Here is a 13,093-nt window from a genome sequence, read left to right on the forward strand (position 1 = left end):
ATTGTCGCTACATGTTTCAAATACCAAAGTTTTAATTATGTTTACAACTTTACAATTGCAGTTTATATTTTGTTACACCTTACTGAAAACTGGTCAAACTTACAGAACAAAGTCAGCTGCCTTACTGAGACGGACTCTTCAGGGTTGGTAGGTCTGTAATTAGTATTAAGCTATCACATTGTCAGACCTTTAAACAAAAACTTTGCAAACCAGATTTCTTGCACAATATCAAATTGATGGCAACTATATTTTCACGTCTCACTGAAATTTCAAAACGGGTTGGGTAGGGCTCTTAGAGCGATAATTTATGCCCTTTGCAACAATCTAAAAGTTGCTTTTGCTGTAAAAAAATTCATATATTTTATCAATAGTCCGCACTTAAAAAATATAGACGTTTTTTTAACCCATAAGATTGCAAACTTTATTGATTTGGTTCTTTATAGCACAAGAGTACAAGATTATTAATGCCAAAGCAGTTGGAGTAAAGTGCATAGACCAAGGGCATACCACAGTATTTGACTCATGCTTGTCCAGTGATGGGATTGTAACCCATGCCTTTTTGGTCATGAGTCTGGCACACAAGCTACTGAGCCATTGCACCTCCTGATCAATATAGCATCCTCAGGGTTATGTTAAATATGTTGAAATGGCCTGTATTGCAATTCTTTACAGGCGAGAACAGCAATTGGCAATGTATGCAAAGAAGAGGAAGAGCATCATACGGCCAGTTATCAGACAGGAGGTCCGTCTTGACAGATTGAGCAAGAAGAGGGCACATGTGTCGGGGTCAGAACCCAACAGGTAATCATTTTTTATGTTAAAGATGGTAATGGCTGTGAAAAACAGTTTACCCTAATTACTGATTTCAGTTGCAGTGTATGAAAGTCATATATTCTACTCTTCATACAAAAAAAGTGATATTAGGACATATTTTTTATGTCTTCCCATACTCTGTCAATGTTATGCATCTCTTTTTGTACCCACATTGACATAATAGTGATGATCAGACTTGTGAATCATGAATTCCTCTTCTTTGAATATATTTTTCAATCTCATTATTGTTAGGAATATAAGCCCTACTTCTGCCCTAATCCAGCCCTCCCAAAGAGGAACGTTCATCTTTTATGTCTATATTATACAGACAATGAGCAATAACTCTTCGCCATCACACACACACTACCACATGCAGGTGGCGCTAGTCTTAAGCTTTCACTGTGAATTGACAATATATTCACTTTGCTTCCCAAAATCCATTGGAAATTTGTACTACTTTTCATGTCATCCATTGAGGATTTTATTATTTTCGAATATATTAAGCAGGCATGGGATTACAAGTGCTTGATTACAATAACAATTAAAATTACATTTTTTTATATGGGCCAAACTTGGCATTCTGCTCATAAGCCAAGTAAAGTACATTTATTTGAAGTCTACTTGACTGCTAACCTTATGTCTTATGAATGAGTTGCTAATTGATTATGAGTTTAACACATTAAGCAAATCCCTGTTCAAGCAGCGGAGAGGGCGATCAGACCACTTAACGCATCACGTTATGTTTTTTAGACAAAAAAAATAGTGACCCTTCATAGAGGTCATTAACATTACCACGTCATTGATTGACCCAGACAAACAATGGATGCAGTCCACACCCTCTCTACTGCTATGTTATTCTGAATAACATCAGAGTACAATCATTCTGAATCTTCATCAGAGTAATCTTGAATACGTTTATCATCATTTGTTTTGTTCTTCAAGTAATATTCAAGTTCTGATGGTGGTTTTTCTATTTTTGGATTTATGTTCTTTCTTTTTCTGTAATATATCATTAAACTTCTATATCGATCTCCACCGCAGTATTTACAAATCTGATATAATCCTCTAATGCCGTTGTTACATCCAACACAATGTTGTGAACCAACATGAAAATTTTTTGATAAAATATAATTATGTCTCCTGCAATATTCTCCATGGCACCTTTTGTTGCATTTATTTGTTGTTCCTTGAATCAACCACGTACAATTGTGCATATGTTAATGATATCTGTTTAATTAAATTTATTAATTAAAAAATTGTTATATTAAAAATAATGGTACATCCAGAATCTCATACTGCAAGAATAGCACGAGAGAGACTAGAAGCAATTAAAAAATTTCTTCCCGTGCGAGACTCATTTAGAAAAAATCTACAAACGCAGCAAGAAGCACAAGTTGAGTACGAAGAAGATACTTAAAAACTGTTTAAACCCGTCACTGCAGCTACTGAAAAAGTTACAGCTGTCATCAAAGAAGATCTTCTTCCAGTATCAAAACAAACAGCAGAACAACCTGAAAAAATAGCAAGAAGAACTAAACAGACAAAGAAGATTTTACGAGATCTTCCAACTGATATAGCTGCGGCTCAACCTCCACCTGTTGGTGAGGAAATACTTGAAGGTATTGGAAAATTTCGTACTGAAATCACCGGCGTGGAAAAAGAACTTGAATCTAAACCTAAACCAGTAAAAGAAGATATCAAATTGATTGCAAGATTCAGAGAAGGGGTTGTTAAAGAAATTAGAAATACTGAAAGAGAAAAATTACCCGAAAAAATATTAGATTATATATCTGACAAATCTGGTATTTTAAACCCCCGTCATGAAAAAGTAAAAAATGAAGATCTTATTAAATGGATATATCGCATATATACAAACAAAAAAAAAGGTTAAAGGTGATGATTTGGGATACAACACTCTTTATGAAGAAGTAAACACACTTTATAGAGAGAAAAGACAACTAGAACGAGAAAAATCCTCCCAGTATCAACTTCCTCCACCTCTGCAACGAACAGAACAAAAACAATCTTATTCACCTCTGATGTCGAAAATTAAAGAGATGTTTGGAATGACATTACCTGAGAAATCAGAAGAAGGAGCTACTGGCAGTGGTCTGGGAGATAATTTTGTTTGTCCAGATAATATCATTAATGACGTATCACGGTTAGAAGTTCTCATAGGAGGAAAACGTGCCGGAAATAATTCACCAGAAATAATTAATGAAGCAGCTGATATTTGTCGGCGATTATTTCAGGGTGGTATCATGGATGTCAGAGTTTACTGAGAACTTATCGATGAACTTGTTGATGATTATAGTGACTAGTTGTTAGATAAATAGCAAATAAAATAAGATGATCATACATAATAATCATCGTAAACCCGTGCAGGTCAGAGCGGTAATCTCACAATTACCAATCTACAGAGCTACTTACGGAGATGGACTTGGTGATGTTGTACAGGGATTATTCACAAGGATAGCTCCAAAAGCAGCACCTATTGCAAAACAATTATCGATGAAAGCTATTGATATTGTTCGTGATAAAGCTCCTGGAGCAATTGTCAATGTTGCTGGTAAGGCGTTCTCGGCGATCAAAGATAGACTAGCACGATTAATGCGACAAAAACAACAACCATCAGTGAAACTGGCAAGTACTGAAGTGATGCCAGCAGATGTCAGTAGAATAATAAATCAGGCTGCAAATCAAAAACTAGCGGCGTTAGCAGATCAAGGACTCGGTGAACCAGGGAATAATATTTCAAGTTTGATATCAGGGAGTGGAGTTTCCAAACCCTGTTTTCATGTTAGACGAAAATAATTATAATAAAATGTTTAAGTGTGAATCCGATGAAGCATTTGATATGGAGGCACCTGTCCTTAAATATGAATCGGTACGTGATTATCAGTTCTATTCTTATGAAGCACGAGTACCAGATCAACGTGGAAGAATTGAACTACAAGTTCATGACACAAGTAGATACTTTTTACCCGCTGAAGCTTTTCTTGAGGTAGAAGGTACAATTGTAAGAACAACTAATGCTAATTATGCAGATGCAGTAAAAGTTTGTTTTGTCAACAACGGGATCATGGCACTGTTTGATAGTGCCACTTATATGTTAGATGGAAAAAATATCTAATCGATTCAGAAAGATGTAGACGTTGCTACAACAATAATAGGATTAGCAAGATATTCTGATGATTATACAAGATCAGCAGGTCCCACAGTGATGTTTGTAAAAGATAATACTGGTCATCCCAACGATAATCCGTATAATATAAGACGACCAAGAAACGATGCCGATACCGCTGATGCTGCTGTGTGGCTGGTGGTTCATGGTTCTAACACAGATTTCAACTTGGGATTTGCAATGCGTAAAAATATGTTGCTAGGAGCCAATAGAAGTTTTTCATGCACAATTCCACTATCGCATATTTTTGGATTTTGCAGAAATTTTAGAAAGGTTATTTTTGGATCTGGACACATGGTTGTTCTTGTGAGAAAGGGTGATGATAACGATGCTCTGTGGAGACCTGCTGGTGATGCTGGTAAAGTAGTATTATCAAAACTTTCACTGTGGATGCCGGTAATGACTCCAATGATCACAGTAGAACAAAAATTAATTGCTTTCATGGACACTGGTGGTAAATCCTTGTTGTCATGGTTAACAACAAGCACAGATAGTATGCAAACTAGTGTTAACGGTCAGTTTACATGGCATATAGCATCACAACAGGGTGTTTCTGCACCGCGGCATATTTTTATTGCGTTTCAGGAAACTAATCAATTAGGTAATCAAGAACGTACTCATATGATATTTGATAAACTAGGTATCATAGATATTTCTTTACGGATAAACGGACAACAAGAACCAACAGAGAATATACAACTGAATTATGAACAGAATCGTATAGGACGTGTGTATCATCGATTGATGTCATTCATGGGACTTGATCAAAATGTAGATACTGGGTTACAAATATCACAACATGATTTCAGAACTTTGTACCCGATTTATTATTTTTCACTGGAGCATCTTGATCTATCAAAACAATCTGTCGTTGATATACATCTTAAAGCAACATTAAATACAGGTGGTGTTGATTATAGAGCAATCGCGGTCATACTCAGCGATAAAGCCATGCTACTTGAAGGTGGTAGTGGTCGAATGAGAGTATTTGATGCACCAGTGGAAAATCTTTGATCATGTTATTTAGAAAAATATTATTTATATAAAAATGTCATATGGTCATGTTAATATTACTCTGACTCCTGGTCAGGTCAAAAAACTTCAATCAAAAACCGCCAACAAATGCAGAACTAAAATATCACTAAAACAAGATCAGATTGGTGGTGGTCCAAACAAATTATCGTTGACAAATAATCAGATTAAACATTTCAATAAAGCCCTAGAATCAAAAACCAGAGTTCAATTACATCTTTCTCCGAGCGCCATCAAGGACATGGTTAAAATAGGTGGTATATTTCCACTTCTCGCGACTATTCCAGCGTTAATAGCTGCTGCCGCTCCAGCCATAGCAAAAGCAGCCGTGTTAAGTGCTGTTGGAACAGCTGCTGGAATGGCTTTAAAGAAAGCAACTGGATATGGATACAAAAAAAAGGGACGCGGCCTAAGATTACCGGGATCTGAGGCTTCCACATTAGATGTTCCAGCATCAAATTTTGGTTTACTTAATGCTGCTAAACGATTAAAAATAAAAAACGTTAGAGGTGTTTTTATGCGAGATCAATTACCGAAACAACCGAACAAACTCGAAACAGGTATTATTAATCTCAACTCAAATTCAGGACCCGGTACTCATTGGGTATCATACGCGGTTGATCCACGTGGAATCGTTTATTTTGATTCATACGGGTTAGCTCCACCTGTTGAATTTATCAAGTATGTTGCACCACTTGACGTGCAAGTTTGGTATTCAACGCTACACACACAAACAATGACAGATCCACCAATATGCGGCCATGAAGTAATTAATGTACTTAACACTATATCAGAATCATCCAAACCGCCACATAAAGTTGTGCATGATTATACAAGCAACCGATTCATTGCGCATAAAGCGTTTTAAACAGATCTTTAGATCTTAAAATATGATGGTTGATATTTATGGAAGAAGATCTTCATGCGTTGAGAAAAAACCCGGCGACGTTGATCTGTCAAAGTACGCGACTAAAGATGAACTTGCTGATATTATGAACCTGGCTGGAGTTGACCCAGATGAGGTAGTTATTTTTCAGGACCGATATGGAAAACTAAAAACGAGCAACATCAAATGGAATGATATAGTTCGACGAGTAGTGCAGTTACGGATAATATTCCTGTGTTTACTGACGGTGGTAGAAACAAGGATTCAAGTATATCGCTTGCAACCATCAGAGATGAAATTGCAAAAAATGTTGCTAATCGTGTAAAAAATACCGGTGACACAATGACAGGTGACCTTAGCATGAACGGAAACAAGATAGTAGTGTTAAGAGATCCAACATCCAACGAAGACGCAGCAACAAAAAGATACGTCGACATCAACTACAACACCGTAGATGGTAAATTATCCACGTTACGGGCCGAGTATGATGTTCACGTGGGCGCTTTTGGAAGATTTCGAAGAAATTTTCAAAAAGCCGATGAATCTATAGATAAATTCAACGGCACTCCGCACTCTGTTGACATAAATCTCCTTGATATCAAGACGAACATCGACATGATCAAACGAACACAGCAAGACATCGTAGCGGGGATTCCTGAGATCGTTAATAAAACCAATTTGATTAAAATCCCAGCCGGAATAACTCCCGGGCATATCACAAACATCGTATACACTGTATCATCGGGATTCGCAACCTGGTCGCAGCAAAATAAAACTATTAAATATACCGCAACAGTCACTGGCGTGTACAGGCTCTCTGTGTTCAGTGCTGCAAAATTTGAAATATTTACAACGTATCCATGACATCATTCAACTGATAAGTTTTCGGGAGTTGTATCTGTTATATTAAATAGCGGAACCGAAGAAATATTTATTCTGGAAGCAGCTGATAAGAAATTAACCGCAACATCTTACTGGTGGTGTTTGGAATTTGTAGCTGAAACACCTCAATTGGTTACTGCATAAAAATATAATGAGTACCTCAATCAACGATGCATCTCAATACAGGTACAATCAAGCGTGTGAATGGCAGGCAGCATTAAGAGATCGAGTCGAACAGTATACAGTAAAAGTAAAGAAATATCAACGACAATTAGTTATCGTTGATGTGATTGTTTATTCAATATCCACTGTTGTTGCTGGAACAGGTGTTATATTATCAGCGGTGACAATGATGGCACCAGTAGCTGTAACTATATGTATTTCAGCAGCAACAACTATTGCAGGTGTGCTTAATATCATCACAAAAAAAGTATGTACTTGCATGAATGAAAAATTATCCGATTACATAATAAAATTACACACAACGACGGTAGCCTACTCGAAATTGTCCTCGTTGTTATCAGTGAGTCTCAGTGATGGAATTATATCTGATTTCGAGTTTTCAATAATGACTAAAATATATGACGAAGGTATAGGTATTAAAGATACAAGTACTAATAATGACAGAATTACTCCAGCAGATCGTGACAAACACAACTCCATCAAAGATAGTGATAATCTCGGTAAGTTCAACTAATCCTGAATTTAATATTAACTTTCCTACTGCAATTCCAGTTAAGGAAATAGCACAAGCTCAATTACGGGTATATTACAGCTGGCCAAATATCAGATCAAAATCATTTAATGGTACACCAGCAAATAATTTACTTATATTTGCTAACAAGAACAAACCAGATGGTACTCCTGACTGGATTGTTGTTGGAATACCCACTGGTAGTTATGAGATTGAACAAATTAATGAGGAATTTCAGCGTAGAATAAAATCAATAACCGGAAAAGAAGCAAAAATATCAACGTTCATGAACCGACACTATCCTCGACGATTGAAATACATTCACCTGATTACGTTGTTGATATTTATCAATCCACGATAAGATCCGTACTAGGTTGGCCTGAAATATCACCACAGATAACACCGATACCACCAGAACCAATTCGGGATGATTTTACATCATCGAAAAGTTTTCATCATAATATTAAAATGAATTATACAAGTTTCTGGTGGAACATAGAAAAACGGGTATGGGATAAACGGGATCGATTTCATATCGATAAAACTGGTGAGTACTACTGGCTCTTACACAACACTGATGGCGGTAATAACCTATATAATTCATTTTACGACATAAATATCAATAATATCGTTAGTTTCATAAATTCAGATCACGAAGAACAACTAGATAATTTACGTACTCTTTTTAATGAATATTTGTCCGATTTGACATCTACGCGTGAAGAAATTATTAAACAAGTAGAAATTTTAAATAATATAGCTGATACTATTGAATATTTTCATAATAGAATCATAAATTTAGTTTTTGAATCATGGGGTAGTTATAGAAAGTTTTTCGCAACCAAGTACAAAATATCCGAAGCTGACATTATAACGTTTAAGTTCCCTGATTATAATCCAGATAGATTAAGAAAATCTGTCAATGATGTTATTGATGAATATTTTCCTAAAATACTCGATGCATGGAGAAAAATAACCCCACTAGCAACTGTTCTTAGACATAATAATGATCCACACGGCGGCGGCAGACATGTATCTCCGGGAATCGTTAATATAACCAGCACGATCGTGGTCAATCTGGTTTGTGACGTAATTGATGGTAGCTATCATATAGATCTCGGAAAATCAAATCAGGCTCAACAAGGATATATTTTATATACATTTACACCACAAGTATCCCCTGGAAGTTTAATCGTGCAAGAACCAACTAATCCTGTGTATCTGCGGTGTCACAATAATGTGTTAACACAAATAAATTTTAAGCTCACAGACCACCTTAATAGCTTAATTGACCTACGTGGAGAAGAGCTTGTAATAAATCTGTATGTGAAATCGTAGATCTTTGATTTTAAAGATCAAGTAAATATTATATAATGTATCACCACGTGAAGGTTTTTATACATGACAAAGAAGTACTTGAAAACGCCATCAGAGCAGCGTTTTCACAAAACACAGAGCAATTTAACGTTAATTTAGTTATTGATGAACACAGAAACGAGGATTTCTTATTAACACAAGAACAGTTAGATGAGCTCCATCGAGAACATATTATCGAGATCATTTGTAACAGAGATCAGATTCTAAATTATACACACTCCTGTATTAAACTAGATCAACTTAAAAAAATATTTTTAAATAAATAAATGTAAGGGTTAATTAATCACTGATGGGGTAAATTACACAAATTAATCAGTTTTGTATAATCTGAAACAATTTATTATTATTCTGAAATATTTTGTTTTTTATGACTCAATCTGATGGGGTGGTTGGTTGTTGTTGTTGTTGTTTTGGGGCTTAACGCCATTTTTCAGCACACGATAGGCTATACATGGCGGCCCGTATTAATGGTGGAGGAAGAACCCGGGAAAACCCCGGAAAGAACCACCGACCCACGAGAAGCTACTGGCAAGCTTTCTCACATACCCACATTGGCCGAATCCTAGACTCGAACCGCCGCAGACAGAGGTGAGATGGCAGTGATCCGTAACGGAGAGCGCTTTAGACCACTCGGCCACTCGGGGCCCCTGGGGTGGTTGGTACTTAAAAGTATACAAATCAATTAATTTATTAATTCTGATGGGGTAATTGGTACTGAAAATTATGCAAATTAATCAGTTTATTAATTCTGATGGGGTAATGGTACTCAAAAACATACAAATCAATCAGTTTATTAATTCTGATGGGGGTAATTGGTACTGAAAATTATGCAAATCAATTAATTTATTAATTCTGATGGGGTAATTGGTACTGAAAATTATGCAAATTAATCAGTTTGCTAATTCTGATGGGGATATTGGTACTTAAAATTATACAAATCAATTATTTTATTAATTCTGATGGGGTGGTTGGTACTTAAAATTATGTAAATTAATCAGTTTTCCAAAAAATGCTACAAAAAAAATATTCTGAAATATTTTGTTATTTGTATAAATCAATCAATTTATTAATTTTGATGTGATTATACATGACAGTGGGCGATGGGTGAAGTATCATTTTCTTAATAATATTATATATTTATGATACTTCACCCATATGTGGTCGAAATTATACCAATCAATCAGATTTTATATTTCAGACAGGGTTGCTTTGGTCGTTACCCATTGACATAATTTTTCTTAAGTATCTTATATGGGTACTGATTGTTTTTTTTCATTTCGTACACGCTGGATAATCCCGATCTGGCCTTTTCAACCGCAACAGAAAGATGAATAAATTCATTTACTTGATCATCGTTCACCATAGCTAGTGACTGAAACATAGGTGCCTGAATCCACTTTAAGAACTTATACTGAGATGATAGAACATATTTATTTTCATTTTTAAGTTCTTCTAACGTTTCAAAATCAGATAATATTTTTTCAGGATTTAGTTCATCAGATATATTAATTCCATTTTCTTCTAATTTTTTAATAGCAGAAATAATGTCTTTGATATTTTCATTGTTCATTATATAATATATAAATCTTTAAAATAAAAAAAATTATCCCTACAGAACATCTATCGAGTGTTTAGCGCGTTCGGTGGGATGTTTCAAGGATGGCACAACATGTAGTATTTACATATTTACAGCCTCATTAAACACGTAGCTTGCCACCGCATTCTACTAAGTTTAGAGGATATACATAGAACACAACACGTATTTACATATTTACAGCCTCATTAAACTCGTAGCTTGCCACCGCTAAGTTTAGAGGATACACAGAACACAACATATATTATGAATGATGAGCCCCTATCAAGTGTTTTAGCAAGCTCAGATTATGCATGTAATGAATGAAGGACGGCACAACATATATTATGAAATGAACTTCTATTCGAGTGTTTTAGCAAGTTCATTAAGTATGAAATGAAATATATACAATAAAATGGGTATATACAATGAAATTGGTATATACAATGAATGAAGGACGGTACAAACATACAATGAATGAAGGATGGTACAAACATATAATGAATGAAGGACGGTACAGACATACAATGAATGAAGGACAGTACAGACATATACACTCAGCAGATCACCTCCCCCAATAATCAGCCCATGGGTGATACAAAACATGTATCAACCACCAGTTGATATGTGGTTGAGGGTTCTGCTGAGCGGGGGGGGGGTTGCAGTACCCCCCCCCCCAATTATATTAAAAATCGCAATTATGCGTAACCACCGACCAGTTGTCAGCCATGGGGATTCGATCCTGGACCGCGAGCATCACAGTCCAATACGTTACTGATTGAGCTATCGAATCTTCTTACAAACATATGCTTCGGAAATTAATATATAGTTACGGTACATATATTTGCACTAAACAACGGTTTCTGAATAACAATAATTTCTACATTTAAATAATTATTTCTGAATAACAACGGTTTCTGAATATATCTGTATTATAACAACGGTTTCTGAATATATCTGTATTATAACAGCGTTTTTTGTAACAGACTGCAAATACAAACCTGCAAAATCAATAGCGGATTGTGAATACACCTGCAGATCGATTTGTACCATAACAACGGTTTCTAAGCAGATTGTAAATGCAGCGTGTTCTGCCTATATACAACTACCATGCGGATCAATAGCAGCAGTCAAACAGATTGTAAATTACCTCAATTTCTCGTAACAGATCTAAAAATAACTCCGCTATGTTGTATGATGGGAATATTTAAAAACCATAAATATACTTCTACGAGTAATTAATTATGACGTAATTAGTTAAACTGACTAATTACGACCATAAAAAATCAGAAATCTACGAATACAAAAGTAATCTCCCTTTCGTGAGTCAAAAAATAAGTAGTACATGGGGATACTGCGACCCAAAATAATAAATAATTAAATAAATAGTTAATAAATATAATTCGAGGTAGTGATGATAATTATTGATATCGGAAGGTGATTCTCTGTTTATATTTTTTTGAGAAAGCAGTTTTATTTATATTTTCCACGACTTTTTGACTGAAGGCAGATTAATATCAAAGTATTTCGCAGCAGCACTCATAGACTGAAATATAATTTCTTTGCCAGTTTCTGTGTTTGTAGATTTTACCGTCCTCTTTCTGGTTGTTTTACATCTTCCAGTATTACCACGTGCAGAGTTCTCACTCTGTGAGATAGGTTGAAGATTGGATAAACTATTATTTTGAGGATCTCCGTCAGTATGATCAATAACAAGATCATCTTTGATCATCCCATTATGACACTCATACACAAATCTATGACAGAGATAATTTTTTCTCTCTCCGTATGTGAACATGATTATTAATATAACCAACTGGTCTTTTTAGCCTGCATTGTCAGATGACACCATCAATATTTGATTCATAGTTTGTTATGACAGGATGTGGGACAAATTTATTTTGCTCCATTATACAATAATATTATTTGTTTAAATCATTGTTTATCTGAAAACTTAGTTAGATAATCCTCCACGGATTTTATGGTGTTTTCACTGTTATTTTTTTTTTGTCATAATATCTCCTAAGTTCTCTGAACCGTTTTCCACCACACTTTCCACATAATTCTGTTTTCCCTTGCACTCCAATACCACATCACAGACACAGTATTGGTCCTAGGCTTTCTCGCCGTATACTTTGTAAGTGCATCCAACAAAATTCACCTCTACAGGATTTGTTGCATCGATTTACTAAGCCGATCATGAGCCAAGTACAATGATTCATCATATATATAGAATATTTTTATTTAAATACTTGTTTTAATTATATGAACGAATTCGAGAGATTATCCCAAACTAGGCCTTCCAAATATAAATTTAATCTCGACAGATTATCTCCAGACTTACCAGTACGAGATTTGGTTGATTCGAAACATAAAAGTTTGATCAGTAAAATTCATGACGCCAAGAAAGAATTTTACACAGATGGTGCATCTCATGTATGGTCAATGTTCAAGATTATTCGCAACACTGTCAAGGACGCTACAATTAATGACAAACGAGCGGCAACTATCATTAACTACATCACTGAGTACGAGGGCAATCAAAAATATTTCTTCAGAGTAAAATTTATTGTACTAACAGAAACAGGTAGTTGGATTATCCGTGATAAATATGATCATGTCCTTGGTAATAATAAAACTGTCATATTAAGT

The 13,093-nt window shown here is 35.3% G+C and overlaps 1 protein-coding gene across 5 annotated transcripts in view; it reads left to right on the forward strand.

The window, feature by feature from the left end:
- LOC149789863 (mitogen-activated protein kinase kinase kinase 13-like) overlaps window positions 1-13,093 on the forward strand; it is a 245,253-nt gene that overhangs the window by 188,628 nt on the left and 43,532 nt on the right. For all 5 annotated transcript variants that reach the window (XM_089971848.1, XM_089971847.1, XM_089971849.1 and 2 more), the window contains one exon: window positions 673-801. In XM_089971848.1, coding sequence (XP_089827974.1) covers window positions 673-801 — 129 coding nt within the window. The remainder of the gene's footprint in view (window positions 1-672; window positions 802-13,093) is intronic.

Source organism: Sinohyriopsis cumingii, chromosome 10 (assembly GCF_028554795.1).
Source record: "Sinohyriopsis cumingii isolate HCF-2022 chromosome 10, ASM2855479v2, whole genome shotgun sequence".
Classification (NCBI taxonomy): Eukaryota; Metazoa; Mollusca; class Bivalvia; order Unionida; family Unionidae; genus Sinohyriopsis; species Sinohyriopsis cumingii.